Raw genomic sequence first — 27,968 nt, 5'->3', positions numbered from 1 at the left:
AGCTTTTGACTTGCTGGCAAAGCGTGTCTGAAACTCAGAAGTGTTCCCTGAAGAATCTTCTGAGACAGATACTCACCTGCTGTGTGTCTGAAGCTGCTGCTGGTTCCCTCAAGACTCACCAGGGTTGATTAAATTTTTCCCTGGATTCTCATACCACAGATGAATTCTGTGAAGACACTGGGTCACTGAAGCATTCTTGCTTGATGACCCTAAAGTTTGGGAAGGGCTCAGGGGCTTTGCATTGAGCTGCAGTGCAGGTCTCTGCTCTGCATGAGGGAGGGGGAGATTCTGCTCTAAGCACAGTCAGAAGAGCCTGTGTACTACTTTTTTTCCCCATAGCACTCAGACATTGCTCTCAGGTAAGTCCTGAAAGACCCTGTGATTTATAAAGTGCAGTCTCCAAAGATAGGAAGATGTGCTCAAGTGTCTGCAGTTCTTTCCTGGTGCTTCGACTGGCACTTCTTTTAGCTTCCATTTCTTCCAAAGGCATGCCCCTTGTTTCAGATCCTTGTGAGCTGTAGCAGGTTGCTACCCGTGCTTCTCATCCCCCAGAGATTGCCTTCAGTGACTCCATCCCCCCTTTTCTTCTTGCACAACCCCTGGAGGCCAAATTCTTAAAGCTTAGGGCTCTGCTGTCCCGGATTCATTAAAATGTTAATGGCTTTTCTTGTTCTGTAGCTTCTTCTAGACAGGAGGGGCAATGCATACAGTTTCTGTAGTTAATTTAATGCATGCTGATATTCAGGATTATGTATACTATACATATATGCTGTGTTCTGGCAGAGGTGGTGCAATCCTTTTTAGTATCCCTCTTCTCCAAGAAGAGGAGTATTGTTTGCCTTTGACAAATACTAAATCCTCCAAGCTCCACTGATGTGTTTTTTTCATGATAGTGCATGTTCCTTAAAATGCCCTAAAGGTGTTAATTTAACTGTCGTATTTTTACTTGAAAGAAATTTCTATCCTGCACACACTTTTCTTAACAGGTGTGCTGTGGAAGCCAGATTTTTTGTTCCTAATGTCATACACCTTTCACAGCCATTGACAGATGGTCAGCAACTTGTTTCATTCAGCTCTTTCAGCATGAAAAGAGAATCACTGGGAGCTAGGATAGTAGGAATTAGGCACTGGCTTTCCTTCTCTTCCCAGAACCATCCTGTTGTCCATCCCTTTCTCTGATGCAAGCTGACCCCATTGTTTTTGTAGGAGAGGAGCTTCTTGCGCTGCTGTGTCTACCTGTGAGTTGCTGTCTATTTGTGATCAAAGCCTGGCAGGCTTTTCTGCTGCTCCTCTTGCTTCCATTGAAAGTGTATACCAAGGGCTTGGTCATGCTAGCCCATAGCATTGGTAGTTCTCTGTGCTGGCAGTTTTGCCCTGACTGTCTGTAGTGACTTTGCAGCTGGCAGCAGGTAAGGGACTCAGATGGTGTGATCTTCTGTGGAAGTGGTCTGTAACCTTGCAGTTTGGTGTTATGTCCAAGCCCCAAGACTCAAAAATGTGAAAGAGATGCAAGTGTGAGTGCAGTGGGAGAATGAAATTGTTTTTTACCTTATTGATAGATAGATTACTCCTGTTCTGTTTGCTGATTCAGCTCTCAGTGGAGCTGAGATCCATTATGAACTGAGAAGTGATGGGTTTTGCTGTGGCACCTACTGAGGAAATCTGTGTGTGGGCACATCTTTTTAAGCTATATTTGGCTCTGCATGATGCTTGATACCAGACTCTCAACATGTTTTTTTACTATGATAACCAATAAGAATAATACTGTTTGTTTAATGTGTACAGTTCATGTTTTACACCTACCATAGAGATGAATTCTGGCTACATGGTGCATTAGTTGCTACCCATTTGTGTAGTTTCTGGTTAAACTGAGCTTATGACTGTATTGATAGCGTGCTTGTTCTGGACACAAGTCTTGTGACATGAGGATGTTCTAGTGTCAAAACTTTTTCAAACTAGATATTCTGATGGAGGAAAGGCTTGAACACTTGTTTTGGTTCAGCCTGGGCTGGTGATCCAGCTATTTTTCAGTGAAGAGATAAGCTAAGTAGGGAGAAGCACTTTTGAGTCTTCCGATCTTGTCCCGCAGCCTCACGTGGACTCTGCTCTCTTGCCCAGCAGCTGCTGCTGTTGCTTTGTGCCCTTGCCTGGAGTCTGGCTGTCCACCTCTGCTGCATTTCCACAGCATCTGCAGCAGAGACTTCCTCCATGAAATCCTCTTCTTCTTTGCCTTCCACCAGCTGCCTTAAAGTGAATGTGCTGATACAGGTCTGGTGGCAAATAGCAAAGCCTAGGATGCTCAGAAATAGATGGGAATTGATGCTTTCTTGCTCAGTGGACAAGGAAAAAAACCCAAGCCAGCAACCCATGCTGGAAGGCAGTATAGTTGACATATGCATCTATTTTGTTAACATATTCAACTCCTGGATGTTGCTTGTTTGCCTTCTGAACTGATTTGTGTCCAAGTGAGTGCTTACAGACAAACAAGATTTGCTCTCCTATTCCTGCATGGACATGTCTTATCTGATGCAAGAAAGCATCCTGTGAATGCAGTTGCTGCAACCCTGGTGTGTACACCTGAAACTGACGGAACACCCCACCAGAAACTGTTGTGTTTTGTACGGTGGTAGAGTAACTTAAGTGTCAGTCTGCAAATAGGAACTGAATAGTAACTGCATATAGTTGGAGTAGTAACTGGTTTTTGGTTTTGGGGATTTTGGGGATTTTTTTTTTTGTGCTAATGAAAGCAAAACAGACTTGGAGAGAAGAGAATTCTTTGCTCTTCTAGATGGTTGCTTGCTAACAGTTGCATATTTGAGTTTTGATGTTGGGGTTGGGGTTTTTTTGACATATCTAGTTTCTTGTGATGTAACTTTTCTTTGTATTATCTCCTGTTTATCTCTTGAGTTTAGTTTAAAATTTGTGCTTTAAAACATCATCACTTTAATGTCTTACACATGAGGTTTAGGAATTGATGTAGAAAGGAGCATATTAGGGAAGAAAGAAACACCTACTGCAAATTACTTTTGGACTCTGGAGCGCTGCAGAGTGCCTCAGACACGTAGAAATTCTTACTTTGAAGAAATGATGTAAAAGTGAATCTGATTTATGAATCTGTGTTACTAAAATTAATTTGATGTCAGTGGGTTGGAGGAAGAGGAGAGCTGTATATGCTGCAGAAGTAAGGTGAGGAGAGAAATTACTGGATCATGTCCTTGCACAGGGCTTCTCATCAAGGAGAGGAAAGAAGCAGCAAGTGATGGTTGTGATTGAGAAAGAGAAGATAAATGAAATCTCATGATAGAATAATTTAATTAGAGAAGTCTAGAAGATGTTATTTTTAAATGGATTAAAGAAAAGTGGATTTTTCCACTTTTGGAAATGGCATGTTCTGCCAGATTTAACTGTTCTTTCTGATGAGACTTTGCTAATGTACTTATGTGTGCATTTAGCAATAGTGCTTTCATACAAAGTCAAAGAAAAGCTATGGAGAGGAGCAGGCCAAGTTGGAGCAGAAACCTTAAGCCTGTCTCAAGTGTCAGCTGGAGTGTTAAACATCAGACAGTGCATATAGGAGAGATGTAAAATAAAGACTTCATTTTCTGGATAATCTAGATTGGAGATCATAAAAGGGGGCAATCTGTAGACAGAAGTTGTTAGTTCTGGTATTCACAGATTTGCTTGCGTTTCAGTTTCTATTTTATTGAGAATATAAGATAGCATGACAATGAAGTTAATGAAGAATTAGTCTGGAATAAATCAGGAGTTTGCTGTTAAAACACTTAAAACCTTTTCTCTCATCCACAGCTTTGTAGGTAGAAAACTAGTTTTCACATTTTTTACTTTTATTTCTCAGACTGAAAGTATTTAATTCCTGTTTTCCTTGAGGTCCAAGGTGGAAATTCTTATAAAAATATCTCCATTAACTGTTCTGTTTAACTCTTGACTGGCATGTATAAATGAAAAGGTAGAATACATAAATTTGTTTTCAAACATGGACTCTTCCACTCAGTTCACATGGAACTATTGTTTCCTTGTGATCTGGTCTTCCAGCTCTTCCCTCTCTCTCCCTGCCTTCTTTTTTCCTCCTGTTTCAAATTTACAGCTCCTGATCTCTGTTCCTGCTGCTTGCTGCAGCTGAGAAGGATAGTCTGTTGAGTTACAGCATGCTGTCTGTTCAAAACCCCAGCTTGTTCTTATGTCCCTGCACAGTTTTCTTTCAGGTAACATGTCTAACATAAATGTATGAGTGAAATGCTGTTTGTGAGGACTTTGTCCCTGGTGCTTCTGGTATTTTGAAAAGGGATATTTCCAGAAGCAGTGAGGAGGAGAAATGAGACATGTCTCTTCAGTTTCTTGTTAATTATTCAGTAAGGGATTTACTTGAGCAAATGCAACCTGAACCTGTTGGTGAATTTTCCTTAAAGCTTTAAAGACAGGTCTTGAAAGAGCTTTATCTCTTGTGTGTTGTATATTCTCAGCTTCAGAGCCTGAAGAGGAAAAATGTTACAGCCTGTTAAAGAACCACTTAATCTCAACAGACATTGCAAGAACCACATGACTCCTGTCACATTGTGCCCCAAAACTTGTAGCACTTCATTGAAAGATGTTGATTTCTTCTGACTTCAGGGCTAGTAGCAGAGCCTCCTGGTTTTAAAAAAAGGGAAACCTGTCTGATCAATGTCAATGTCATGATCTCAGTATGGAAATGGAAGGAGAGGATGAGTAACCTTCCTCCATCCCTTCCCTCTGCAGGATCAGATGCTTGGGAGCTGCATTTGGCTGCTTTCGGGAGGGTGGAGAGATGTGGTGGGGTCATTTGTGTCACAGCAGCCTGCTCAGCTGGGCTTTCCATCTGGAGAGCCCTTCAAAAAGACAAACAAATGCTTGCAGCACCGATTCCCACTTGAAAGGTATTTGACAAAGTGGGCAGTTTCCTTCCGTGTTTAGTAGAGGGAGGAGAGGTGGAGAGCAGGACTGGAAAACTGAGCTTTTCCAAGAGCAGGCTTCTCAGGGATCCCTCTGAGAAGGTGGGTGGCACAGAGGAGCCCCCCTGGAAGTGACAAGAGAACCTTCAGGCTCCTAAATCAGGCTCCTTTGAATTGAGTAGTGTGGCACTTAATGCTTCAGTGGACCTTTGGTGTGTGGGGGTGTATGTGTAAATGCCGTATTGATAATGTATATTAGATATGTGAAAAGAGGGGGGTGGGAAATAATCTGTGTATTGAATTGGATGGATGAGCCCTGTTTGCTGCTGGTTCTCTTTCCTGAGGGATAATGGTGCATGGATTCATGGTTTTTGAGTCTAGAATGGGTTTCCTTGGGTATAAATTTGGTGTAAACTAATCTGCTGTTAAATTACATTTATGAATTACTAGTAGTTGCTAAGCAGTTAAAGGTGTTTTGTCTCATGTAGAAGTGCTCTATATACCTCTTGGTGGACTTTCCACTATCACCAGGTAAATCAGGTCTGTTCAGCTGATTCTGGCTGGGGTGTATGCAGTGTGCCAGCTCCAGTGCTCTTAACACACGGTGCTCTGTGTTGCCTTCATAGCTGGAAAATATGACTGCATCCAGTAATTGCTCCCTGAAGGACTCTTGAGCCTGGTAAACTCTCCCTGAGGAATGTGGTGCATCTCTCATATCTGAGAATTCAGCAAAGTTCTTGCAAAAATACTTTTTTTACTTTTAGTCTTTACTTGAGAGTCACGGTTTGAGTAGCTCTGGTCTGGCAGCCCTGTCACAGCCTAGGACTTTCCTGGCCATTGCTGTTGTGATATTGATTAGGTGTTGGAAATTATGTTCAATATTGCAGGATGTATAAAGGATGTTGTCTGTACTGTAGCCTTTGTGTAGATGGAATGTTATCAGTTCTTGAAATTTAATATAGAATGCTGGAAAAAAGTGCCATACAAAAATTTTATCCATTTAAAAATAACCCTCCCAGCCATTAGAGGGAAGAAAAGTGGAGGAATGTGGATTGAGTGATGTAACTGTTGTAAAAATCTTACAAAAAAGGTTGGGGGTGGAGGAGGAAAGGATTATCATCAGTCAGAAGGATTTTTAGAAGTAATTTCCTTATCTAGGCAGTACAGAATTCACTAGTGCCAAACTTACTTCTAAAGTTGCTTGTACAGGGCTTGCTAAATTGTTAGCAAATTCTTGTGCAAACTGTAACAATAAACATATAAACATCTGAAGAGGTGTTTTGAATGGAGGACAGGACACATGCTCTCTTGTAGACATGACTGCTGAGCTTGATTTTGATCAGTGCTGCTGCCACAACTTCATTTCTGCTGTCAGTGTATCTGTACTGTCACACGTCACAGGGCTTATGTTTGGTTTATGGCTTTATTATTAGCAGTGCTGCACAATCTGCATGCCAGAACATCTGGGGCATCGTGTAAATGCAAAGCATTCATCAGAGTGTAGCATTAGAAGAATCCTAGATATTTAAGTAGGATTTGAGCTGGTTATCCAGCAGTGGCAAGAAAAGTATTCAACCTTACTGTTGCTGATATTGGCAGGTATGTACATGTTAATGTCTGTAACAAAGTCTGTAAGTCCACACTAATGGTGAAAGGTTCTTAATCCATCAAGTGACACAAGGACTTCTTTATATATTTTAATATCCTCTGTTGCATTCCAGTTGATTATGTCACTGGTTTTATTATGTACTTCTATCTTCTTTGCTACAATGATCACTCAATTTTTTTGTCATATAGTAAAATGTGCCTTTTCTCTTCTGAATTCATTTATTCAATGCAGTGTTACACTAGTCTTCACACGTAGTGATACAGTATCGTAACTTGTGTTTTGCTTGAGAAATCTTTTTAAGATGCTTGGCAATGAAAATGAGTACATTTCAACCTTTTTGAATTCAGTAAATGCATAATGATCCTCGCTTCAGAGAGCTGCACTGAATTTTTGTCCATCCTGTTGTCCAGACAGGCAGAGGAGAGAAACAAATAGTGAAAAAGAATCAAATGAGGGGGAGGAAAATGCCCTTTACAAAATCAGAGAGTGGGTAATGTTGGAAAGGATCACAGTGGGCCATCGATCTAACCTCCCTGCTCAAGCAAGATTGTCCTAGACCACATTGCACAGGATTGTGTCCAGTTCATTCTCGAATGTCTCCAGGGAAAGTGCTCCACAACCTCTCTGAGCAACCTGTTTCAGTGCTTGGCCACCTGCATAATAAAAATCCTTTTCCTTGTAGTCAGGTGGAACTTCCCTGTGCATCAGTTTCCATCTGTTGCCCTTTGTCCTATTGCACCAAGAAGAGCCTGGAAACGTCCTCTTGCCGCCCTCCCTTCAGAAACTGATAGACATTGATAAGTTCTCAGTTGTCTCTTCTTGAGGTGAACAGGCCCAGCTCCCTCAGCCTTTCTTTGTAAGAGAGGTGCTCCTATCCCTTAATCATCTTTTGGAGGTGTTTTAGGAGCTCCCTGTCTCACACTGGGGAGCCCAGAATGTGACACAGCTCAGTGAGTTCTCTGTCCACCTGTCTCTGTCCTCTGTCTCTTCATTCAGTCTGCACCTACTGAGTTTGACTACAAGGTTATTGTGGAAGACAGTGTCAAAAGCCTTGCTAAAGTCCAAAGAGACAATATCCATTGGTCTCCCCTCATTCATCCAGATAGTTGTTTCATTATGGAGGGCAATAAATTTCATCAGGTGTGAATCCATGCTGACTATTCCTGCTCACCTTCTTGTCATCCATTTAGAGGGGTTCAGGTTAAGCTGGCAGGCCAGCAGTTGCTTAGGTCCTCCTTCTTGCCTTTTTTATAGACTGGGCTGACATTTGCTTCTGTCCAATCCTCAAGACACTTCTCTTCATCCCCATGAGCTTTCAGAGATGATCATGAGTGGCTTGGCTGTGGTGTCCACCAGCTCTCTCAGCACATGTGAGCATACACCAACAGGGCCCTTGGACTTATAGAAGTCGAGTCTGCCTAGGTGTTCTCTAACCCAATGCCTCTTGTCCATGGAAAAGTCTTCCTTCCAACATTGCTTTACCCACGTCTCCTGGGTCAGAGGTTATGTGAGAGAAACCCACAAAAATGAAATTTCTCTTGTTTTTGCCGTGTCTGTTTGCATTTCTTATTGAAGAATTTTGCTTGTGTAGTGACTTCATAGTCTGTGAAAGCACATTCTATTTCCAGAACAGATTCAGTAATTTTCAAATGCATCCGAACTATAAGCAGTGCCTATACTGTGTTATTGCAAATGGTATCTTATATATATATTAGAGTAATTTTTTCCTTAGCTTGGATGATTGTTGGCTTTCATGGATGGTATCCAAGACTGTTATAACAGGAAAAGCATGTCAAAATACTTTTGCTAAGAAGGCATATTTTCTGTGTTTTGTAGTCCATTATACAGAAGTACAAGAGAAACTATTTGCAGTATGGCAGTGAAACTATATTTTGGTGGAGGAAATCAGTAGCATGATTAGTTTTAGAAACTTCTGCATTGAGGATTTATCTTCTGCTTTGTATGTTGTATATTTTTATGTGTATATATATTTTTTCCCCGAACAAACTAGGATAGTTATTTTTAGTTCAGCTTTAATTTTTGTTGTTTGCTTGTTGGTTTGTTTTTAATCAGTGTGTATGATTGTCATGCTAAAGCTTGTATTTCTCTTGTGTGTGTACATAAATGCATTTTAAAGTTTGTGGATGCTGGCTTGGTTGCAAAGAAATAAATAATTCTCAGTCCTCAGAAGCATTGAAATAGAGATGTCCCTTACAGAACATTTCCAGCTACTTCCCAGGGAAGAATAGCATGCAGACTAGATAGTGGATGACGTTTTTTACTTGCTGTTGGTTAGCCAAGTTCAGTGTCTGGATTTGTTGTTGCTGTAATGCAAGATAAAAGTTCCAGTGTCTATTTGACTAGATTTAGATGAGATTTTAGGAAGAAATTAACTGCTGTGAGGGTGATGAGGGACTGGAACAGGTTGCCCAGAGCAGCTGTGGATGTCCCATTACTGGAAGTCTTCAAGGCCAGGTTGGATGGGGTTTGAGCAGCTGGGTCTAGTGGAAGCTGTTCCTGCCCATGGCAGGGGGGTGGGACTAGGTGATGCTTTCTTACTCAGACCTTTCTGTGATTTTGTTCTGAGTTGTGAAGTGTTCAAACTAGGTGCTTTTGGTGAGATTACCTGGCAAGAGATATGATCCTGGTGAGCAGTTTCTTTCCTCTTTTCTACACTTCTTTCTCCATCACTCCTCTTTTGGGGAGAAAATCAGAACAAAATACATAGGTAGTCAATTCTGAGTTAGTCATCTAGGTAGGAAAAGAACTAATTTCCTTTTTTTTTTTTCCAATGTACTTAGATCATACATGGCTGGTGAGGTCAGTGGAAATACCAAAAACTTTGAAACAGAAGTCCAACCTTTACTTAAAATTTTACTTTTTAAAAATTAATTTTAAAATCAATCATAAAGATTAATTTTGACATTCAAGGAAACAAAAATATTAATTTTTGCTGGATCTCAGTGACTGTAAACATGTACTTAATCAGAAGACTCACAGCCTGTTTGTGGATATTCATTTTTCTGTGAGAGTGGCAGAAGACAATTTTATTTCTAAGATGTACTTGACTTGAGTAGATATATGCGCTGTATTGAAGTTCCTTGGAGAAAATCCACCTGTTTTCTTCTACAAATATCTCTGTTTACTTCCTGGCATCTGAAATGGTGTAGTTATGGTAGCACTTATTTGCAATTTGTTGGTGTAAATATAATTTTCAAATTACTTAGCTATGGTGTAAAGGAGGATGTTTCTGCTCCATGTGTGTAAGTTACTCATGGAGAGAATTGCACGTTCTCTTCCTCCTTCCACTGTTTTCCTTTCCTGTGTTTCTTCTTCCACTACAGAATGTGGGCAGGTATTGATCATTTCACCAGAGGCTCAGATTATAACTGGTTCTTTAGGGCAGCCCTAGTGTATTGGCTGTCTGATTCTTTTGATGGGCAGAGTCTGATAAAGACCAGGCCAAGGACAGGTCTGAGTAGTAGGAAGATGAACATGGAGCAGGAGCATGGGGAAAATGGGGTGTGAAAAAGCACAAAATGGGTCTGCTTCTGTAGTTCTGTACTTGGACAGGGAGCTGTCTTGCATGTTGAAATGTCTTGAAAGATAGCAGATAACACCTTGCAGTAGTGAGTTACTTACTGACATTAGGCAATAATTTTAATGCAGATGCAGTAAAGTTGCTGACAATTTTTTCCTTTTTTTTCTTCTGCAGATATTCCTGAAATACCGGAAAGCATCTCATTCTGCAGAGCACTACAGGTAGCAGATTTCAGTGGCAATCCACTGACTAGGTAACTTCACCTTCTTCTTAGTATATGACATACCAGAAACGTAGTATTTCTGTAACAAGTTTGATTTTACATAATCCCTTAGAAATTGTGACCTAGAGTGTTTGCCTCTGGCAGGGACTGTAGCAAAAGTTCAGATTTAAAAAGTGGTGTGCATCTTTCTGTGGGTGGGGATGAAATTTGTTAGCCAGCCAGAAAAATCTGACTTGGTAAATCTGATTGTCTATAAAATGATTTTCATTCTTTTTCTTAAGTGCATCGGAAAACTATGTTCATACATGGGAAAGATAGAGCAATGGTTAGAGCCCGTGAATTGGCACAAACCCAGGTGCCTGACGATTTGGAATAGACTTTAGATCAGCTGCTGCAGATAATGGCTTTTACTAATGATTAAAGCTTGGACTAGCATTTCATCACCCTCCCATCAATTGGGACACAGTGACATGCAGTAACATGAGGCAGAAATGGGCTGTGTTTGTCAGTGGCTGCTGAGTCTGCTGCCAGCCTCTGTTCTGAGCAGCTGATGTTCGGAGGTTATGCACACTTCTAGTATGGAAGAGGAGTTTTGTTTACATTTCTCTGTTCAGTTTGCTAAAGAATTTGGAATTTATCTAGTAAAGTGAGGGTGGAACTGGCAAAGAAGAGATGATTTGCCAGTTAAAGCCTTGGAATACTATTTGGAGAACTATTTCTTGAAGCAGCCGTTGCCACAGAGCTCCTTTGTGATGCTGAGCAAGTCACATAAGCCAGAGTGTTCACAGTGGGTGCTCACTGACCTGCTTTGCTTTGTACTGAGATGGCCAGATACTTGCAGGGTTGGCTGCCTGGCTGGGCTGCTGCAGTGCTAACAAACAGGAGTCTGTAAGAGCTTAAGCCGCTCTGGTGGTTTTGCAAGACTGCTTCTCCCACGTGTACAGCTCAGATTCTTCAGAAGTGTGCTTTGAATATTGCCCATAGTGCCTCCTAAGTTCTCTGAAAGTCACATCGCTGAGCATTAAAGGGACACTTGTGATCTTAATCCCCGTGGCTCTGTAGCCTATTTATATAGTGAGGGTAATAATACCACAAAAATCCAGCAAAGCAAACTGAGGCTGAACTGATGTTTAGATACACAAGTGGTGAGGGTCACTGAGCAGTGTTTTTCCAGGCATCAGTTGCAGTGTATAAAGCTCAGATCTGTGTCCCGTGGTATTGAAATCAGAAGTGTCAGTAATAGTGTTCTAGTTACCCTTCTTCATTCATTCTGTGTGCTCAGTAAAGCCTGAGGACTGAGTAATGTGTTTCCTTAAACAATGTGTGTAATGCACAGTTACAGCTTTGTGGAATTCACAAAAGAGTTTTTCAGCGATGTTGAAATAGATCTCATAACTCCGTGTTGATAATTTAAGGGAATTCTAAAAATTCTTGATAAAGTGGCTCCAAAGCGTATGCATGTCCTGGAAAACATCACTCCAAGCAGTCCAAGTTAGAAAGCACAGATTCCAGGAACTGTTTACTTATGGTTGCCAGGTATTTCTGTGATGAGATCCAGAATTTCAGTTTTACCTATATAATAGCCTGTAGGTTTCTGCACTGATTTGCCCAGACAAAGTGGGAAAGTCAAATAGTTATTTTTGTGTAATATTCTGGAACATTTCTTAGCCATTGATTCTTGTCCTTATTTCCTCTAAGCTTAAAAGCCAGTTGGAGATCTTTGCAGTCAATGTCCTACCACTAACAGTATGCTGCCTCATTGTCAAACTTAAATCACTGATGAAACTGAGCATTAAAGATGGCAGACCATTTTTCCTGCTGTTTTCAGATTATTTCAGGTTTATATATTATTTATATCAGTAAAAAGCAAATGCATTTATTTATATTTATGCACATGTATAGATTTATTTTAGATATGAAGTCCACTGCCTGCTGTAGAGGGAATAGTTCTAGTTGGAAGGGACCTACCATAATTATTGAGTCCAACTACCTGTTAACATCAGGGTGAGCAAAAGACAATCAAACTATTTAAACCTGTTAAACCTCCAGTCTTAAACCTGTTAAGAGTCTAAATGGTAATGACTGGTCCCAGTGGAGCTTTTGAAGCTCCATTTTTATGATACTGGGCATCTTCTGTTAATAAGGTCCAGAATATGAAACAGTGCAGTACAGAACTGATCACATGAAAACTCCCTTTCACCCCACACTGTAATTTGCCTTTTTCCTTCTCCCCATCCCCCTGTGCAGAGTTGTATTTGTCTGTTAATATGTCTCTATTTGACAAGTTGCCTGCAGGTCATACCATGTGCCTTGAGCTGGGTGATGGGGAGAGCAGGAACCAAACCAAATGCTACAGCTTGATCTTAGGTTGCATGCTCTGGGGGTTGAGCAGAAGTTGAGTGGCTGGGCCAGGGGCTTCTGCTTCTTTACCTAATTGGCCCCCTTAGCTCATCCTGTCTCTTGTGCAACTGCAAACTGAGCTTCTTGGTATGGCCAGTGAGCAGCAAGTGGCACAGGAGCCCCTCAGTGGGAGGGAAAGGAGAGCCATGCCTTGCAGAAGACCATCTGGGTGATGGACCTAAAGGTTTTGGGAACTTTGGAAGTATTCTGCATGTGACTGCATTTTATACTGTAGGAAGGGGGGGTTAACATGCTGTTGTGCTGTGAACACAGTAAATGTGAAATGCTGTAACAGCAGAACATTGTCTTCATAGTGAACAGCATGTTTCTTCAAAAAAGCAGCAATTGAAGAGCAGCCTAGCAGCTAATACAAAATGGCAATGCTATAAGTGTGTATATTTCTGGAGCCAGAATAAGAATAAAATTTAATCACTTTACCATTTGTTTATACAGGAAAATTACAGTAAAAAAGTTTGCGTTTTTTTTAATGTGTTTGATTTTATTTTTCAATTTTGTTAAAATGCTTAAAATGTTTTCAAGCCCTATAGCATTTTGAAATTGTAAATTGGATGCAGGGAAGAGAGTGGTATGTCACCTGTTCTTTGACAGAGAATAAACTTTAAAGTCCTTAAATCATGGGTAATTTTAATGATCCTTGGAATTTTCTGAGAGTCATGCTAGAATCTGGGCTTTGCTCCCTCTGTGTGTATTTGCTAAATAAAGTCTTACTCACATGAAAGAGAGTACTTTTGAAAGTCTTTGATTAGAATTAATGTCTCCATAGGTTGCCTGAAAGCTTTCCTGAATTGCAGAATCTGACGTGTCTTTCAGTAAATGACATCTCTCTGCAAGCACTACCTGAAAACATTGGGAAGTAAGTTCTTTGCACTTTATTACTTCTTAAATATTGTTTTTCTTTATTGTTGCACTTCTTGCATAAGTGACTCACATAATTGTGTTTAATACACCTATAAAATTATTTACAGGTCTACCTTTATTTTTTCTTTTCTTTCAAGTTGGAGGGATCTGTTTAAAAAACCCCTAAAAATGGCATTTTCACTAGACATCAGCTGGTTAATGTAGAACTTGTAGTGTGTATGTGTACAGTTCAACTCTGTTCTTTAGGATTTAAAATAACTTGGAATTTTAGGTGCAAAATTAATTCAATGTTTTGTCATGCTGATCTGACCTTTTCCTTTCCTAAGTAGACCATTGATCCATTATTGTGAACATGTCAAATGGCTTGCAGCTTAGCTCAAAACCAGGCAATTGCTGGCACAAGAACAGATGGGTAAAAGCTGGCTGTGATCAGGATGGAAATTTAGAAGCTTCCTAACTAGTTATGGGAGCAGTCTGATTTTGAAAAAAACTTCAGTGGGAGCTGTGGAGATGAAAACTCATGGAACAGCTTTGAAGATGAAATGTTATATGTTTTTAAGGTGTTTGTTCACTTTGGAAGGTAGATCAGCATTGCAAGGAGAGACTTTCAAAGTGGATACATGTAGAAAGTAAAGTGAGCAGTGTTTATGTGCCTCCTTTTGAGCGAAATAAACATCCACGCTGGCAGATGGGAAATCTCTTTCCCCATAGTGGAAGAAGGGTGTCTCTTCCAATTTGAGGGAGAAGTCGTGGTTCCGTGTCTCCTCACTTAAACATATGAGAATGACTGTGCTGATTCAGCTCAAAGGCTCATCTAGCCCAGCTTCCTTCTGCTGTGTCCCTAAGTAGATGCCTGGTGAGAACAACGTGTGTGTGTGTGATGACTCTTTTTTCCATCCCCTGACTCTTTCTGGTTCAGAGGATTTCCTGAGCTTTGGATTTTGGTTTGTCTAATTGATAGTCCATAATGAATCTGTTTTGTGTACTTGTCCAGTTTCTCCTTGAGCATATGTAGACATCTTTAGTATTCTCTTCTGGCAAATAGCTGCACACAACTATTACCCATTTTACTGGTTTGGTGTTAGTTCAGTAAAATCAGATGTTTCTAAAGAGAGGAGTCCTGCAGAAAGGATCTTAATCATAAGAGCTCCTGCAATGTAGTCAAGTTCAGACTGGAATTCCTTTAGCCACTTCCCATGGGTATGAAAGCTCTCAGCTGGCAGCACACCAGCTGCAACAGAAGTGGAAAATCTCTTTTGAAACCTCCCGCAAGCACTAACAGGTACAGATAGTGTGTGCCCAGTGACTAGGGCAGAGTCTTGCCTAAAAATTGCATGGGCAATGTTGTGATGTTCATACTGTGATATATTGTGGTATTCTTCCTTCACTATAAAACTTCACATAACTTTTCATGCAGCTTTTTCAGCACTGGCAGCTAAGAAAAGGCCTGTTCAGGTTTTGCATTTACTGAAAATCAAGGCAAAAAAAATTTGGGATCCTGGGATTCTGAAAATAAATAGAAGAAAACATGACAAGCACAATTCCCAAAAGCATGCTGTGAACTGCTGCTTTGCAGACAGTAGCTGCAGGAAGGCTGTTGGCTTCCCTGAGAGCCCTCTGGCTGTGGTGGCTCTGGCTTCTTGGTTGTTCTGTCTCTCATTTGGTAGTTTGGCTGGTGATAGTCTCTGTTTTGGAGCAAATGACTGGAAACAGTCATTTTTGTCATGTTGATATGAGGAGCTGTGCAAGAAAGGTGAAAATTTGCCTCATACTATCCTAAGCAGTTTCAGTATGAGCTCTCACAGAACAGAGCAATGCAACCCATCCTCTTTTAAAATCAGTATCTGATCCTTGATATTGAAACTAAAAATGTGGCATCCTCACTTGTGCCAGGGAGAGCCACAAGCTTGTCCTGGTGGTCTTGGTGAATTCTTATGGAGGGATAGGCTTTATTCAAGTCTGACAGGCCTGCTTTGATCTGGGAAGTGTTCCCACATTAGCTGTTTAGAATATGAATATTGTATTTTTACAAAAGCACTTTAATCTCATTAGTAGAAACTTTTATTATCAGGTTTATTTTTTAAAAAGCAGAAACAGATGTGTGGTGCTGTTGTTTTTGCCTTATCAAGTATTCAGAATAGGTGGGAGTATGTTGGGAAGTCGACAGGAAGCTTGGGCTGAAAATGCATGGTTTTGAACTCAGGAGAATGATAATGTTGCATGAGGGAAACTCATGGGGTGTCCACCCAAAATGTAACTGTTCCTGAAGTCTATGGAGCAATGTCCAACAGAGAGATCCTATCTGATTCCAGCTTGAAATTATTGGGGGGTCTTGTAGTGAGGTGGAACTGCAACCTGAAGTTGTTATGGATCACTTCTGGGAGTGAATTTTACTGACTTTTTAGCATTAGATCTATAAGTAAGAAAATTTTTTTTTCAGTCTGGCTACCAACACGTGCAACTGTCCTGTTTTAGTTGCCAAAATTTTCATCATTTACTGGAAGTGAATTTGATGGTGCTGCCAGTCGCCTTGTATTTGGTAAAAGCAGTGGAATGCTCTGTGGCTTTTCCAAAGGTAAAACCCACAAACTTGTACTTGTTGTTCCTTCCTTTGTTCTTCTTCATCTGCTGGACCCCATTCCCCCACTGCTGGGAATTGAAAGGTAGTGCTAATTTTGTTTTTCTGGCTGAGCAGACTGAGTAAGTCTGTAAAAGGTGTTTGGATATGTTTGCAAATGCCTTATTGGAGTTTCACTATGCTTTGGATAATAATGCATGTTGTTATTTGATGGAATAGGCTGGACCAATGGGCTCTACATGAGATCTGCCAAATAGCCAGCAAATATATACTGGTGTTTATTCTACTAGAGTTGGACTCGTTCGGGGAAAGATTTGAAGTCCCTGTGCTTGCTGCAGGTCTTCTGGCCACTAGAGTATGGGGAAACTTGGAGAAATGCATCCTAATTGCTTACAGTCTTATGGTGCTGTCTAGGAAACTGCCTAGAACAGCCAGTGAAATCTCTAACTCATCTTCATGTTGTACAGAGATCAGTATGTACTTAGTGTCTCTCCACTTTTTTTTTTTTTTTTAAGCTACCTACTTACAATCTTGTGGTGATGGAAATTTGCCCTTAAATGGGGAAAGCAGCAAAAGCAATGGCAAATCTTTTACAAACAGCAATACTTTAACGTTAGTAAGTTCTTACTAATGGCAGATAATAGACCTGAATTGCCTTGTGGCAAACCCTTACTGGAAGTGTGTCTTCCTTGTGCATTCAGATCTGTTTTTCCCATGGTCTGATGTATGAGTGCCAGAGTTCAGCTTCACTGTCCCAGGCCAGTCTCTGAACTTGTTCAAACTGCTGATATGTAGAGTTCCGTCAGTACTTTCACTGTGCTGTTAAGCATTCTTCTGCACAGATCTTTTATGTTTTTATTTTCCTTTGTATTGCCAAAAGGAGTATTTTTAAGGATCTTTGAAGAACATAGGCAAGGCTTTCCTTGAACCTTTTGTCTTTCCTCTTGCTTGTGCTTAGCCATGCTCTGAGTATGTCAGCTTTTCTTGCTCCATGTGACCACTTCAGTCTGCTTTCCTGGTGCTGTTACATGTGCTGTTTTCTCTTGCTGGATTAAACCTACTTCTTTTAAGCTCGTGTATTGTTTCAGGGCTTTCTAGAAAGATGTATGATGAACACAGGACTGGATAACAGCCTAGATGTCCTAATATTACCAGTGCTGCTTTTTCCGTTTCTCTGTGATTTGTTCTCTTAACTTGTGGTTTGGTTCCTATTTGGAGTAAAGCAGTGAGTGCTGTTGCATGGGAGATACTTAAGCTGATAATTAGGTGGGTGCAGTTAGGAGCAGGACTTGTCCTGTTGGCTAGTTGAACCATTTGGGGAAACGAGTTACACCATTTAAGCTGTGAGTAGGAGGAGTGTCTTTTACAGCCTTTCTCAGACTAATGAGAGCAAGTCTAATTTCCTTGCTTATTCTGCAGGGCCGTCTGTGTCTAGAGCTGCCCAACAAGCAGGCATAACCTGTTCCTCCCAGCGTGGGTAACATTTAGGAATTTCCCATTGCTTCTAGGATTATTTTTCTTCAATACTTCCTTATTCACATAGCAGCCAAAACACAGGGCATGACTTTTTCCTGAAATTGAAATTCAGAGTATTTGTACATAAGGATATTTGAATAAATTGGGATGTCTGTGAGGCTTCCTAGGGCATGTCTTATAATAATAGTATGAATATTCCAGCACCTTTCTTGTCCATATGTGTTCATCCTGTAGTGTTGGCTTCAGGCCACTGTAATATTGGCTTTTTCCCAGTAAAGACTGATGATTTTAGAGATCTGCATAGTGGTCTTCCGGCTTAATGTCTAGAAAGAGAAGAGAGATTGTGTCAGCTTTGTGTATTTGTTATTTATTTGTGGTTCTTAGGCTTGAATAAGATCCAGGTACCTTCTTTGGAAAGCCTTTTATGTGTCTGTAATGTTTAATCTAGCATAGGACTCTCAGAACAGTACTTCATGAGGAATTGGCCTTAGCTGAAAAAACAGTCATTTCAGCATGAAATGCATATCTGAAAAAGACAGTTATCTGTCACATTCTCTAAGGGTGGCAAAATTAACTCAATTCTTAAATGGCTGAAGCAAAGGGCAGGGCTTACTAGTGTAGTTTAAATTCTGATTGAAGACCTGCTGCCCATTGGCATGCCAGACACCTAACTCATATCCAGTTTTTAGCTTTCACCATTTTTTCAGCAGTCTTGTCTGTGCCTGGGAAAGATAAAGATTACCAGATTACTTTTTTTTTTTTTTTTTTTTTTTTTTTTATGTTAAGCTTTAAAGTAAAAGATTATTCATGACTGGCAGGTAGGGTATTTTGAAAGTTCCCTGCATGGCAGATGAAAAAAGCTTTCCTCGGCTATACACAATCTTTACTCTTCTCCTAAAAATATACAGATGGTCTCCTACTTGGACATGATTTCAAAATCCTGAGGATTCAACAAAAGATCACAGAAATATAATGATTTGTAGTATTCCCATCATTCACAGTTTCCCCCTCCCCCTCCACTCCCTTTTTTAAAGACAGTTGAACAATCTGTGATGCAAGAAAGTAGTGTAGCTTTATTTTAGCTTCAGAAACTTTTGATGTGGGGAGGGGTGAATTTCTTTAGATGTGAAGGATATTCTGATGCTGATGACTGATGAGTCTGGTTTACCCCCAAGCTGCAAGCAGGCTGAATGGATCTGTGGAACGTTACTACTGAAAGGGAATTACCAGGTAAGCAGAGATATTTTCCTCTTAACATTTGCAGCTAGCAGGTAGAATGCTGAAATAGGCACTTCATTATGAAAGTGAACATAATGAAAAGAATAGAACAAATGTTACTGTGCTTTAGGAGCATTGTTTTGCAGAAAGATTTGTTACAGGCATGCTTTTCAACAGTCATGGAACCACAAGTACCCAGAGATTTCATGTTAGTCACTGTGGGTGATGTTTTTTGCATATATATGTTTAATTCTAGAGGTATCAAAGTTTTCAGCAGCTCCTGAAACAGAATCTCTAATGTTGATCATGGAAGAAGTAGCTGGAGAATAAAAGATCTTCAAAGGCAAGGGTGAGCTGCTCAATACAGATGGTGCAGAAGCAGATCAGAATGGCATCATACTAATCCTTAGAATGGGTTCTCGGGCCAGTCCGTGCCTGTGTTTTTCTTAGTGTATGCCTGGATGTTTCAAGTATAGATAATGCATCTGGTAGCATCACACACAATGGAAAATGTTCTTTAAATTGTGTGGAACAAGACAATTTAATTCTCTTTTCAGGTTTATCCTAATAATGTCTCATTAACATGGAGTCTTAGATGACAGGACAGAAGTGATGGGGAAGCTTATCTCACAAATACGTAGGAGGAGGACTATATGTAGGTGGTCTGGCTAGGCTGGTATAGATAGTATTAAAAACTCCTACTGTGGCTTAACTGAATTTAGCATGGCAAGAAATATTTGCAGTTTTTGTACAGAGTTTGAGTAGGTAGAGCATTCAGTGTTAATCACAGCTGGCTGGTAAATGACAAAACTGAATGTCAAGGACTCGGAAGTTGATTTCAGGAGCTCTAGCAATGTAATAGTGAATGCAGTGCCATCTGGCCTTCAAATAAGAGATGTTGCATCCATTATGTTAAACAAGAAAAAGATATTTAACATATATTTAACAGTATTTTTAAAAAGTGAAATAATTTAATTTTTATTGAAGTAATTGAAAATGGGTGTTGCATGAGTGGACAATATTTTATAAACAAAAATTTTGTTGTAATAGTGGGCTGGCTTAGCCTTCTCAATCAATTTCAGTAGTCTTGATAAGCAAGTAAGACCAATTTAGACTATCTTTGTAACACATTTAGGGAATTCCTTGGCCATAAAATGTGGAACTTAATTTTAAAATTTGAATGTGACTTGTACTATTGGCCATCTATTGAGGCTTTCCCTCCCTTAGTGGCTGATTACAATGCCTTTTTATCCTGTTTTTACTTGTGGAAGATCTGTTGCTTTTTATGAGCCAATTAATAGTATTGACAATTCAGTTCAAGTAACTGACTAAGCAAATGCACTTTTCTCTGACTTTCAGTCAGAGAGTCCTTTCTGTTAAGATCCAGGATGACATAATTGTCAACTTCACTTCTTTGGTTCCTATTTAAAATCAGTCTTTGGAAGGACTATTTCCCCACCTAATTTGTGTCCAATTCTCCCTGCTCTGTAGAAATTACAAATGTTAAGAACATAATCCTTAATTTCAGATACTGCTAGGCTGCTGTTCCACTTACCAAACTCCAGAAGTGGACTGCTACAGAAAGCCTCATGCCTTTCCCCTGGATATTATACATGTCAACTTGAGAAGAAAGAATAGTGTTTAATTTAGATACAAGTTACATGAAGTTACTTTGCCTCCAGTAAGGAGGATAAGGAAGAGGAAAGCTTTCAAAGATATTTCTGGAAGAATGGTCTTTAACCCTACTGGTGAGATAAAATAGCAATTTCATCAAAAGCAAATCTAGTTACTTTGGTTTCTGGTTGCTTTTCCAGTTTCTTTTGTATTCCGAGGTAGAACCACAGGACTTCATGTATGTGAAGATCAGTTTGTTTTGAAATAAGGAAGTGCCCTCAATTAGGAAATTATTGCTTCCTGTAATTTCTAACTCATCTAAGAATTTCGGGCATTCACTACCTGAGGGTTTGCGTAGATCACTCTCCCCTATTGCATGGTTTGGGCAGAAGGTCTCTTTTTCAGTTGTGTCAGATTAGTTTTACAAAAGTTCATCAATGCTCTTTTTTATCATTCACATTGTAAAACAAGTTTCTATGAGCAAAAAGTAACAAAGGCAAGGCTATTCTGCTATTTGTAGGTTGCCATTTAATGGATATGAATTCTTATGTGGCCAATACTGCTTCTGTTGCATTGGAAATATCATGATTCCAAAAATTCACATGGAGCTGGTTGTTCAGACCCAGGGAACAGTGGCAGGTACAGTAACTGGGTGAAGTAAGGCAGACTCAGAGAAGAACTGAAGTGGTAATTAACTCTGAAAATGGGTACATGCTACAGGAGCTCTTGAAACAATCCAACTTTAAGCACCTAATTTGATAGGGTGGTTTGGTTTGGGTTGGTTGGAAGAGACCTTCAGAGATCATCTAATCCAACCCTTCTCTTGTGGGCAGAATGCCTTTCATTAGATATGGTTGCTCAAAGCCCTGTTCTATCTGACTTTGGCTTCTAGGGAGGGGGCCTCTGCAGCTTCTCAGTGTCCTGTTACAGTGTCTCACTGCCCTCACTGTAAAAAATTTCTTCTCCTGACTGAAAAATGCCAACTCTGCAAGCCTGTCCTCACAGGATAGGTGCTCCAGGCCTCTCATCATTTTTGTGGCCCTCCTCTGGATCTGCTCCAGCAAGACTGTGCCTTTCCTGTGCTGGATGCAGTGCTCCAGGTGGGGTCTCAGCAGTGCTGAATAGAATCAGTTCCCTCGACCTGCTGGCCACACTGTTTTTTATGCAGACCAGGATGATGTGGTTGATGTAGCCTTGGGAGTTTGGACATTTGGTCTTTTCAGGGTCTGTTGCAGTGGAGGAAACAGTCAAGAAAGGAGAAGAGAAAGAAGTTGTTTTTGGGAGTGACTTGGAACAGGAGCCCATCACAAAGGTATATGCTGTACCTTCAAATACTTAGAGTCTGAGTAAGTGGTATTTTGAGAGCTAGCTAGTTATTGATTAACTGTCATTTTCTTGGAGAATAAAAGCTGCTAAACACCAGGCTCTTGGTGCATTGTTGATCTGCAGCTGGAAGCCTTGTGGGATGGGAGTAGCTTACTAGGATTCTGTCACATGAGTCTGTAGTCATCTAACTGGTGTGTCCTGGGGCAGGGTCATACATGTTACTGGTAGTTTTATTTGGCCAGTGGGTATGGGATGGAATATATTTAAATATGGCTAGTTTAATCCATTTATATGCCATTGTCAGAGTACCACAATTACTCTATGTCTTGGAATACCCTTAAATAGACAGAGAAACCATATTCCTTTTCTGCACAAAAAAAAAAAAAAACAAAAAAAAAAAAAACCCAAAAAAAAAAACCAGGACAGTAAATTGCCTAGTTTAGACTCCTTTCCTTCCCAGTTTACTGTCATGATGGATGTTTCAGTGTATGTGCTGTATACCCAGGCAGGGTGTCTAAGTACCAGTAATCTTCAGATGCTGGCCCAGTGAACTGAAGTCATTTGGAACTGGTGCACTGGTCAAAATGTGGACTAAATTTCCCATTTCTGTGTGCTGCATCCTTGGGCTGTGTTTCGTTGTCATTGCTGCTGCACAAAGAGTGTAATACCAGACCATATTCAGAATCTATACTGTGTTCTCACATTACCTATCCTTACTGTGCAGGACCTTATCTTATTCTGTATAAATATGGGGGCTGTGCCCATTCTCCTGTCTTCCCCTTCTTTTTGCAGTTTTACAAATGTGAAGAAAAATTGCATTTGGGATTTTATATTCCCCCAACCAGCTGAAACTTGCTGGAAGGGGGGGTGTGTATTGGGCCATGTATTTCTGCAGGTTCTTTAGATCTTCATCTCTTCCAACTTTGCTTCCTTATTTCCCAAAGCCTGTACTCTCCTTGTGCTGGCTCAGCTGTGTGCTGCTTTTGACATAAGGTGAAAAAATGTAGCTTTTATTAATCAAGAGAAGGGCATTGTTCAGGTTTTATTGACTGAGCATCTTCAGCTTTTATATCAATTATTTTTTGTCATCTTATCTTTGATTTCTCTTACCTTTTCCCACATTTCTCTTTCCACTTCCATAATTAAAGCATTTTTTTCCTCCCACAAGGAAATAGCATATGTCTTATCATGCGTCCCAGTTGCTCTCTCAGAAACCTTTGCTGGTCTCTGCCAAGGGCTTGGAGCTCCTAGTCTTTTTGCAGGGACTGTGATAGAAATGGGGTGTGTGTATTGTGCTGTCTATTGTTAATCTTAAGGTTGACTTTCCGTCCCCATGGATAGAGGAATATGCTGCAACTGTCCCTCAAGTTTAAAGTTCTAGGATAAATTCATAGCAGTTTTGCATTTTATAACTTTAAAAAATAAATACATTTAATGTCTGCTGTACACTGAAAGTGTAATTTCATCCAGAGTAATTGTAATAGCTGTCGTTTTTTTCCCTCCTGTTCTTTTTTTTTTTTTAACTTCAGTGATGTTTTTAAACCTATTGCAGTAAATCTCTGTTGTTTACAGAGTCATCTGTCTGTGAAAAGGTTGTTTTGTGGAGCATGGTGGTGCTCATAATCTCGTTGTAATCAATCCAAATGGACTTGCTTTGGAAGAAAAAGAACAACAGGCTTTGTTTCTGGTTTTGGTGGATGATTCCAGTCTGCTTTTTGTTTTAGAGCAGACTGCTGCAGTTGATGAAGGAATATTTGTGGTATTCCCTCTCTGTAGATTGTGTTGAATTGCATGTTTCTCTTTCAAAACTTGACAGGAATGATCAGGAAAGACACTTCCAGCATTTTCATCTACGTTGTTGCTATTAGTTTTGTTCCCAGTTACTGATTTCACATCCTCTTCATTGCTCTAGCTCACACATTCACACAATGAATGCCAATATTTGCAGTTACTGTAGTTATATTGCTGAACTGACATTTTAATCCATGTTTACCTTTGAATTCAACTTGGTTCCAGCCTTATTCCAAAGTCGTCTGGAATGCTGAGATGGAAAACTTGTGATTATTTCAGTTACCTTCATCCTCTGCTTGGTTTGCCTGTTTCCTTGTGCTCAGTAATTTCACACACGTGCTCAGTGTTTGAGGTCTGTGTGGTAGCTTTTGTAGTGAGAATTATTACAATATTACTGCTTTTTTCAACCATGGTGAAATAGTATCTTCTGATAGCGGGTTTTTTTGTATGTTTGTTTTTTACTGGTTTTTACCTCTTTTTGTGTTGTTTTGTTTTTTTTTTTTTTTCCTCCTTTAGAATATAAATTACATTTGCTTTTGCATTTTCTGTTGGATTTTTTTTTGGGGGGGAGTGAGGACGGTTCATTGGAAAGCAGCCTGCAATGCTCTATGGTGCGTTTGCATTTCTAAATGCAGTTGGTGAGCAGCTGCTAATGGATCTTTCTTTAGTCTGAGTAAATTAGATTGCTGTTGCCTTTGTGTTTATGGTAACTTCCCATGACTGATTTTTCTCTACAAGATGGAGATTAGAATTAGGGGAAGATTCTGAAATCAATAAGGTATAGCTTGCTTTAGTTCATTTCAGGGACTTTAGAAATACTGGACTGACAGTGCACCTGTAAAATTAAGGGTGTAGGGAAAAAAGGAATTATTTCATTTAGTATATTGTGAGAAATAGCTATTTGTAGCCAAGAAGAGGAAGGATTGCACTTTCTGGAGAGAGTGTTTCTAAATCAGAAAAGATATTTAAAAAATAACAAGAATTTTCAAGAATTCATGTAGAATTTTTCTTGCAAAAGACTTAAAATTGTGTTTCTTAACAGAACGTAAAATGAGAACAATGTTAGTACATACACAATTTGTTAAGACCCCATTGGTAAATTTAAGGACAAGCTATACATGTGCTTTTTTATGTACTGGAGATTAGTGCTTCAGTGTGTCGGCCTGTCTTTTATATGGTACTGTTTTATATGGTAGCTGGCACATTTTAGGTTGCAGCACATAGGTTTGCTGGGAGCCGTTTCTGTAACTTGTCAAGATTTAAGAATAAAAAGTGGCAAATTTCCTTTCATCTTCTGACCTTTTTATGAAATGGATCCATCTTAAACATAGTACTTCACTCTAATGATGCAGCTTTGCTGGTTTAAACTTCATAGAATTAGGTCTCTGTATTGGTGGGAAGCCTAATTTTGCTTATTGGGGTCTGCTTATATTGGACTTGGACTCAAGACCTTGGAAGAAGTAGAAAGGATAAAGGAGGGTGGGGCAGTATCTTTTCTTTTGTTCCAGGCTGAGTTAGGGTTGTGAGCATGCTCTGGGTGAGAAAAGCTGTAGAATAAATAAAGCATTTCTCCCTCAGAAAGCTGTGTCCTTAGAGATGAAAACATAATCTGGTAGGTTGCTGACTCCCACAGGAGGAGAAGCTAGGCTGGGACTGTGGTGGGCCACAGTCTCTCTGCAGAGATGCTCACAAGGGCACAGCTGCCAGTGAGTGCTCACAGTGCTGCAGCACAGCTGCCTTCCTTGCACCTTCTTGGCAGCTGTACTGGCCCAGGTGTTTAAGGGGATTTAGTCTGTTTTAGACTGGGGATCTGTGCTACTCTCCTTGCGGGGTTATTTTTAAGCAGGATCAGTTTCTTGAGCTGATTCACTGGCCTGCCCCAGTCTAATGCTATGATGCAGCTGGTAAAGATGGTGGTTCCGGAGTTCCTGCTGTTAAATATGCTTTTCTGACAAAGATTTCTGTTCAGCCACAGCCAAAGTGGTGTCTGAGGTAAGAAAAGAAATTAAGAGATTGCACCATTTTACTCATCAACGCTTCAGCGTGATGGGGAGGGAGATAAGCAGATGCAGGGTGATGTGTAAACACAAGATTACAAGGCAGCTTGGAGGTGTGCACATCTCTTTTGTATTCTCTTGATAAAAATGAATCATGGACCTCACCTAATATAAGCTTGAAGAGAAAGTGGAACATTCAAAGGAGGGTGGAAAGAGGTTTCTAGAAAACCTGTAAACACGGATGTAATGGCAGTCTATGGGTGGCAATGGCAGCAAGACCAGACCCACATTCCTTTTGGAGAGAAGTGGTTCTCATCACCCCTTCCTTCTCCCACTTTTTTGGCTTCCTTGAGGATGTTGGATACCCTGTCCTATCTTGACTTGTGTTTTATAGTGTTAAAATTTTTATGTGTGAATATTCTCTTGTGTTGTTGGAGTGGTGGCTTGCTTATTTCTGTCAATGATTTTGAGTGGCAGTAGCAGAGTTATTCTCGCTTATCTTTTAATTGAATTTGCAATAGACTTCTACTAAAGTGTTTTTGCTTGTATGGTATATTTAAACTATACTTCTGGACGGATACAGAACCCAGTGAGTAAATTGTGATTATTTTAAAAGCTGTAATCAAAGCTCCCATGAGATTTCATTCACTGTTTTTTTGAATGCAGTATGAAACAGGTGCATGAGATAAGGATTTATTTTTCAGACACCATCAAAAGTCATTCCATGAAAAATCTTCTTTCCCTTTTAACTAGTTATTACATCAGTTCTGTTGCTTTTCTCTGCTTAGATAACTGTACTGAAGTTGCAATGTGAAGATTTCTCTATTTCTCTTTTTTTATTTTGAGGCTTAAGTTTTATTATCAGCTGGTTTTTTTACTGGAGCTACCTATTCTGTAATTTGGTAAGCTGGTATTGTTTGAGATGGGAAAATATTTCAGTTTTATGTAGTCTGAATGCATGGACTTGTTTGTTTTTGTTTTTTTTTTTCCCTAAAGTGTACAATTTAGAATTAACATCTATATCAAATTTAGTGGAATTCTTGTTTTTTATCTAGATTTTATTCAAGGTCTAGCCCACTGTCCCCCTTCCCTGCACACCAGGACAGAAGACAATTCTGTCGTCGAAAACTTATTTGCAGTCACCATATCTGATTTTCATTTTTCCCTGGGATGGCGGAGGATTAGAGCTGATTATAGTGTTGGGATAATGTCTGACTCCTTGTGTTCCATTTAGTCATAAATAAACCCCTGAGAAATCTGAATGTTGCTATGGTGATGCTGGTAAAAGCCTGGGATCTGGAGTAAGCGAGCCGCTTAGCAGCATAATGTCACTTAGAGTAATGAGCACGCTGTCATTAGGACAGTGATGGGTTTACCTGGTGCTCTCTAACTTTGGTAGCCCCTGCCAGATTCTGAAAGCCAGTAAGTAAAAGCAGTTCAGATATGATATAGTATACTCTGTTTTGTAGCTTGGTACTGCAAACCTTTTAACAAATAGAAATCTGTGCTTTGTCTGTTTCCTTTCTTGCTTTAATCTGTTGAAGTGTCACAGAGAAACAAGCAAAAGGTTAGTCTTTCTATTCTGCCTTTCACAAGATGATCTGGTGTAATTAAAACAACAAAAAATCAGTTTATAGCAACTTGTTTTAAACTGTGTGAATGCACACTTTTCTTCACAGAATGTGGAATATAAAAAGTAAGGTGGTATTAAAATATGGTTTTTTTGGTTTTTTTTTTTTTTTTTTAGTCTTTATAACCTGGCTTCACTGGAACTGAGAGAAAATTTGCTGACATATTTACCTGAGTAAGTCACATTGTATGTGTTTCATTGTATTAACATAAAATGTTCTTCTTAAAATCTGCTAACATGAAACCAAATGACAGCTGGAAAAAATATTCAAAGCCAATTGACAACATGAGATCCAGCCTTCTTTTAGCAACATCTACTTACATCCATTAATTCTAGTTGTACTTGGTTAGTAGCAGGAACCTGCAGTCTGCATGGATTCTGTTCTATAAAACATATTCTGTATGACCTACAGTGTCACCAAACATATCCTACATCTCTGTACTTTCTGTATCATGGCAGAGGAATTGGTGGTCTTTTGTTAGACTAATATGGTATCTTATACTTTGGGGATCCTTTTTTGTCTGCCTGGGAGCAGCCTCATCTTTCTCTAGTGAAGAAATTCCCTTCCTTCCTTCACTACCTGGTAGCTTCTTGCAAGAGTTTTAGTGACTCCTGTTCTGCTTGTTTAGGTAGTGTAATAGATATTGTAAAAGATTTAACTTTTTTAAATCAGAATTTCTTCCCCAGTTGCTTTTGGGGTAATTTTTTCCTGTTAATCTACCCAAGTGCCTTGGTTGTGGCTCTTCATAGCAGTGAGC

General features: G+C 39.8%; 1 protein-coding gene across 2 annotated transcripts in view; it reads left to right on the top strand.

Annotated features, from left to right (window-relative positions):
• LRRC1 (leucine rich repeat containing 1) overlaps positions 1-27,968 on the top strand; it is a 68,205-nt gene that overhangs the window by 18,769 nt on the left and 21,468 nt on the right. For both annotated transcript variants that reach the window (XM_050972379.1, XM_018919751.3), the window contains exons 3-5: positions 10,253-10,331; positions 13,486-13,575; positions 27,328-27,384. In XM_050972379.1, the coding sequence (XP_050828336.1) occupies positions 10,253-10,331; positions 13,486-13,575; positions 27,328-27,384 (226 nt within the window). The remainder of the gene's footprint in view (positions 1-10,252; positions 10,332-13,485; positions 13,576-27,327; positions 27,385-27,968) is intronic.

Source organism: Serinus canaria, chromosome 3 (assembly GCF_022539315.1).
Source record: "Serinus canaria isolate serCan28SL12 chromosome 3, serCan2020, whole genome shotgun sequence".
NCBI classification, from domain to species: Eukaryota; Metazoa; Chordata; class Aves; order Passeriformes; family Fringillidae; genus Serinus; species Serinus canaria.
This window is presented reverse-complemented; position numbering and strand designations above follow the sequence as displayed.